Source organism: Convolutriloba macropyga, unplaced genomic scaffold, assembly GCF_964194025.1.
Source record: "Convolutriloba macropyga unplaced genomic scaffold, txConMacr16.3 SCAFFOLD_6119, whole genome shotgun sequence".
NCBI classification, from domain to species: Eukaryota; Metazoa; Xenacoelomorpha; order Acoela; family Convolutidae; genus Convolutriloba; species Convolutriloba macropyga.
The window spans coordinates 8,470-13,803 of record NW_027451125.1 but is presented as its reverse complement, the minus strand read 5'-3'; the positions used below and the strand labels follow the sequence as shown (position 1 = coordinate 13,803).

Here is a 5,334-nt window from a genome sequence, read left to right as displayed (position 1 = left end):
TGTATGAAATTCGAACAGGAATAGCCAGTGCTCCACTAGCTAGAAAGTAGCTACAGTAGAGCTAAATTTTATCAGGAAAATATCGTAAATAATGAAAAGTTATCAAAGGTTATTTTGGAGTCTTGCTGTACGTAAATTCTGACTCGGTGTTATTATTGTGCCATTTTGAGTTTTGTGCTCAGCTGTTTTCCCAGCCGGCCATGGCCTCCTGGACGGGGCCTGCTGTCCTGCCGCCATTCCCACCCGGCGGGCTTGGTGGGTAGGGTACCTAGTAGGACGTAGGTTTCTTACAGCTAGGTCGCTACGTGCACCCTGCCTGGTCGAGCTCGGTGCCGATTCTCACACCTCTAGGGGTGCGTTACTCTATGTATTGCAATGGAGTATACAGCAGGTACCCTATCAAGATATCTATCTCTCCATCAACGAGTATCTAGTATCCTGCTAGTATATGGATACCGTGCAAGGTAGGTACGGTACCCTACCTGCATGCAGACGGATCGATCGAAGCGCCATATTCCCCTGGCCATATATATGGTTGGCCAATGGCCACAGTTCCCCGGGTATATTGCACACTGGGGGCGCTCGTGGGGTACCCCAGCGGTACCAAGGACATCGATATCGCGACGGACCACCTCCCCGGGAGGCAGGCCAGGCCACTGGCCAAGCGCCGTAGTTGCCCAGCTACCCTCGGTATGTCGAACTTCATCAATGAGCATTATTGAAAACCATCCAACTGGCTCGAAACAGGCTGGAAATCGAACGAAGAGCGAGCACACGTGTGTGCGACTCGTAGCGTGTGCGATTCCGGCCCTCACTGCTCGCATAAGACTGGTTTCCCTCTCCGTCGCTGGCACCTTCCTTTCCGGCTCCCTTGGCAAGTCCAGCATTTCGCTTCGGGACATTCGAGGTAGAGTGCGTCAAATACGGCCATGCGGTCGGATAACGAGCCCATCCCTGTGCCCATCGGGCTATTTGAGCCCCCGATTGCGCCCCGAGAGGACGGTGTCGGACGGGAGACGTCCGATCGGCAGGTCGACAGTGATCCACAGCACCGTAACAGTGGCGCAGGTGATGGAGGAGACGACGGGGATCCGCTGGAGCCGTTGTTGCGCTCCGTAGTGGCATTGCTCGATCCGCGCCACCTAAACCATGATCCGCCAGTCAGCAACGATATGCGGCCTGGAACAACACGTCAAGTATCCGTCGACCGATTGAGGCCGGGCCTTCGGCAGACACCGAAGCGGATGGCCGAGGCCCTTCGATTCTTGACCAGAGGCTATGATCATCCCGCGGCGCGATCAGTCCCCGGATTCCTTCGATGAGCCACCGTCTGCCGGGGGATCATCATTCAAGGACATGGTCCTACTGGCGGGCATTGATTTTTGCAGGTGCGCACCGACCATACTCGTACATAGCTCTTACCTGGTAGTCCAACGCAACAACTTCCAGAGGAACAGGTTGCCTCACAGCTACGGATGTTGCGTCGTAGCTCCACGTTTTTTCGTGGGGAGTCGTAGCTCCACATTGTTTCGTGGGGAGTGGAGGATCACGGGAAGCATGTCATCAGAACTAATACCCACTGGGGCGAGCCACTGTTGGTGCTCCTGACATTTGATGCCTGAGTGCTCCCCACGATATATAGGAAATGGCATGGCTATGTCCAGACTGCTGACATTTTGGAGTGCCAATTGCTTCTGCACCTCCAAAATCCATGTCCTCCTGCCCGTTGTCCCATCAGTCTGTGTGAGCACCACATGCTGCCATTCCATGGAGTGGTAAATGTGGGTTACATCCCTGGAGCCGCCAAGAATATCGTTCACAGCGAGGTGGGGCCTGCTCTAATCTCCAGAAAATCTGTAGACACCAATTGTGGCCTCAGAGGAGGTAAACGGAACTCGATCGCTGCGTGACGGATCGTGGGCTCAACTACCAAAGTCGTCGCCGAAGTTCTGTTTTATGTATACGTTGACCAGTGGAGAGGAGGGGGAGGGGGAGGGGAAGGGGAAGGGGTAGGGGAGTGGGCAAGGGAATGGGGTACAGAGGGCGGGGACGGGTGTGTGGGGCAAAGGGGACACACGCCAAGGAGGGTCAACAGGAGCCTGTGTTTGGCATTGGGGCAATGCCAACGCGTCGTGTTGCCGTGGCAATGCTCCTCCCACCCGCAAAACTGCAGTAGTGCTTTGTTCTCTACATGGCAGGCTGGGACATGAAACTGTTGTGTGACCCTGGCTGCAGATAGTCGGCATTGTTCACGCCTTTGCGGGGAGGCTGCAGCTGCAAGAGCGCCTTGGCGAAGAAATTGCTGATGCCGTGATGGCGGCCTTTTCTCCTGAGGGCCTGGCGGTGATGGTCCAGGCATCTCACATCAGCATAGCAAGCCAGGGGGGTTCCCCCAGTCGTTTCATCGTCACCTCCTGTGCGTTCCGAGGGGCCTTTGACGGCGCTGACAACCCGCTAGCGGCGGCCAGGCTGAGGGAAGACTTTCGCCGGGAAGTGACAGCAGGCTGCTGTTGGGTGTCAGCACCAGATCAGAGAGGATCAGCGCAAACCCTGGACATCAGTCCGTCGATGGGTGGAAGTTCATCAAGGTGACACCCCCTCCCACTCCCACGGTTCTATAGGTTTTGGTCCTGCCCAGGGGGGGGGCTGGCCAAGGCAGAACCCATGAAGTGGGGCACGAGCGGGCCGGGGGGGGGGGGGGGGATGCGAGCAGGGACGAGGAGCGGCAGAGATGTCTTCGACTGGCCGGGGAATGGCGGTGGGAGGGGTGGGAGCAGGGACGAGGATGGGCAGAGTTGAAGGGACGCGGGGAAGTCGGGTGAGGCCAGAAAGAAGAGTGGCGGGGGTGGACAACACCTACCAGCAGCTCATGGGCACTACAAGGAGTGGTCACCGCAGGGATGCATTGAGCCAAGGTGGAGGAGTAGCTCGCAGGTGCACACAGCGCACAGGCAAGAGTCCGAACATGCAAGGACATTCACCTGCACAGGTTCCGCATGCATGATTGCTTCAGGAGGCAAATCCACGAATATGGGATGCCAAGATCAGAACCAGGAGGCCATCCCCGAGGGCCGGCACCGCCGGACCGCTTGGCTCCCTCCGACGAAAGGCGGATCTGCTGCAGGCTGGAGCAGTGGCGTCAGAGAGCTAAGATAGCTCTGCTCCAAGCCAGCGGTCACACGCTGGCCGTGCCCCTGTCTGAGGCTCGAGCCCTGCAGTGCCAGGCAGTGTTCAATGCGTTGTGCACTGAGGGAAGGGAGATCGCTGGGAGGGTTAGGGCTGCGATTGGCGTGGCGTCAGTGGCAAGGCATGAGCCCGGGTCCTGTTGCCGGCTTCTAGAGGTTGGGGCAGGCGATGGGCAGATGGGCCTGGATCTCCTTGAGGAGGGCTTCCTGTCCAGCTACACTGCTGTTGAGGCAAGCGCGGTGGCTGCTGAGGAGCTCAGGCGCTGTGCGGCGGGCAGGGAGACCAGGATGGACGTCCTCGAGGGCAGCTTCCCTACGGATCCGGCCTTGGCCCGCGATCTTAAGGGGAAGGAGCTGTTCGATGTGATTCTGCTGAGTCATTGCCTGTACGGGTCCAAGGATAAGCCGGGCTTCATCCTGGCGGCCCTGGAGCTCTTGGCTCCGAGCGGGCGGCTGCTGGCTGTGACTCGGAGCAACAGCACAAGCCTCTACCTCCGGGAAGCCCTCCAGAAGGCTGTGGCTCTATCGGGCCTGCAGCTTTCCCACGGCTACACCTCGGCCGTCCTAGAGATCGCAAGAGCCCCTCCCGAGTACAATGTGATACCGGACTTTGAGGGTGAAGCAAGGCCTGTGGTGGACAACATCATGTCTGTCGTCCTCGGCGTGGATACCCGGGTCCTGGAGCCAATCCTTCGTCGGAATCTTGTCAATGAGCTGGAGAAGGACTGCCAACTGCAGTCTGATGGACGCTGGACCCTCCAATGCCCATCAGAGGTGTTGGAGGTATACCGACCATATGAGGAAAGGCCGGTAGCCGACGAGGCAGAGGCAGCGGCGGCGGAGGAGGAGGAGGAGGAGGAGGAGGAGGAGGAGGAGGAGGAGGAGGAGGAGACAGGGCAGGGGGAGGAGAAGGATGAAAGGGAGGGGGTGAGGGTCCAGGAGGTGGAAAAGCCTGAGGACGAGAGGGCGGGGGAGCAGAAGAGGAGGACCCGAGGGGAGGGGAGCGAGAAGGAGGATCGCTGCCCAATTTCAATGACGGCGGCTCCGAAACGGCGCATACGGAACCACATTGCGGCGACGGCTGGCCTGGAGGTTTGCGGCGTGGTGCGGCCTGTGGACATGCAAGAGCTGCGGGCCGTGGTTTCATGGGCCTTCCGGCGCAGGCAGCCGCTGACCGTTATCGGGGGAGGTCACAGCGGACACTGCCTTGCGAGCGGAGCGCTGGCCATAGACATGGACGCCTTCCGTCACGTGGATGTTGATGCCGGGGCAAGGGTCATTCGAGCTGGGGGCGGTGCCACTGCAGGCGCAGTGGTGCGCTCTGCCCAAGAGCATGGCCTGGTCGTTCCCCTTGGGGCCCGGCCCAGCGTGGGCATGGGACTGGTGCTGCAGGTACGTCCGCTCCTGGGCGCTGCCGCATGTGCCGGTGCCACCCGCTACCGCCCATCACCTTGTGATCGTCAGTTAGGGGAGGGGACTGTTGGGCGGCGGCCAGGTGAGGGAGCGGGAAGGAGAGGCCGGACAAGACACACAGGAGGAATTGACGATCAAAGATATTCTCGGACAGTCAGAGTGGGCTGCAATCTTGACATCTGCTTGCTGCGCGCCTGCAGGGAGGACTCGGCCACCTGTCTCGGGCCTTGGGCCTGGCTGTGGACAACCTCCGAGCAGTGAAGCTTGTGAGCCTGACTGCGTGTGCCGAGGTGGTGCATGCCTCTGCAGAGAGCCACCCAGAGGCCCTTTGGGCCTGCCAGGGAGCAGGGAGCAACCTGGGCGTGGTGGTCGAGGTGGAACTGCTGGCACATGTTGTCGGGAGTGTCACGTGCAGCGATTCCGCCTGCGACGTCCCCATGGCGCAAATCCCAACCGGGATGCAGCGGCAGCCCTCACCCACCGATGCTGGAGCCAATGATGACTGCGCTTTGATCGCTGCCCTTCACAGGTAGATGAGCAAATAGTGATACCGTTTCCTATGCGAGAAGAGGACTAGCAGGGACCAGGGAGCAAGACTTGTCTGGATGGGACGCCCGCCCCCAGACGAAGATCAGAGATGTACCCGGGATTCGGAGTGCTTCAGGACCGCCGGGGGGCTGAGAGGGGGGGGGGGGGGGGGGGGGGGGACAGCCATCTCGCGAGCCGGCAGAGAGGT

General features: G+C 59.9%; 1 protein-coding gene across 1 annotated transcript; it reads left to right on the top strand.

The window, feature by feature from the left end:
* Window positions 1-1,003: 1,003 nt before the first annotated feature.
* LOC142356422 (GTP cyclohydrolase 1-like) lies at window positions 1,004-2,592 on the top strand. The gene is made up of 3 exons (XM_075408334.1): window positions 1,004-1,388; window positions 1,739-1,826; window positions 2,236-2,592. The coding sequence occupies exons 1-3, from the start codon at window positions 1,279-1,281 to the stop codon at window positions 2,590-2,592; spliced, it is 555 nt and encodes a 184-aa protein (XP_075264449.1). The 5' UTR covers window positions 1,004-1,278.
* The last annotated feature ends 2,742 nt before the right edge of the window (window positions 2,593-5,334 follow it).

Bases quoted from the DNA above. Each gene is read 5' to 3' on its own strand.
- LOC142356422 (XM_075408334.1), top strand. From the start codon at position 1,279: ATGATCATCCCGCGGCGCGATCAGTCCCCGGATTCCTTCGATGAGCCA. The intron at 1,389-1,738 runs GTGCGCACCGAC...TTGTCCCATCAG, and splicing joins GCGGGCATTGATTTTTGCAG to TCTGTGTGAGCACCACATGC. The intron at 1,827-2,235 runs GTGGGGCCTGCT...CCCTGGCTGCAG, and splicing joins AGAATATCGTTCACAGCGAG to ATAGTCGGCATTGTTCACGC.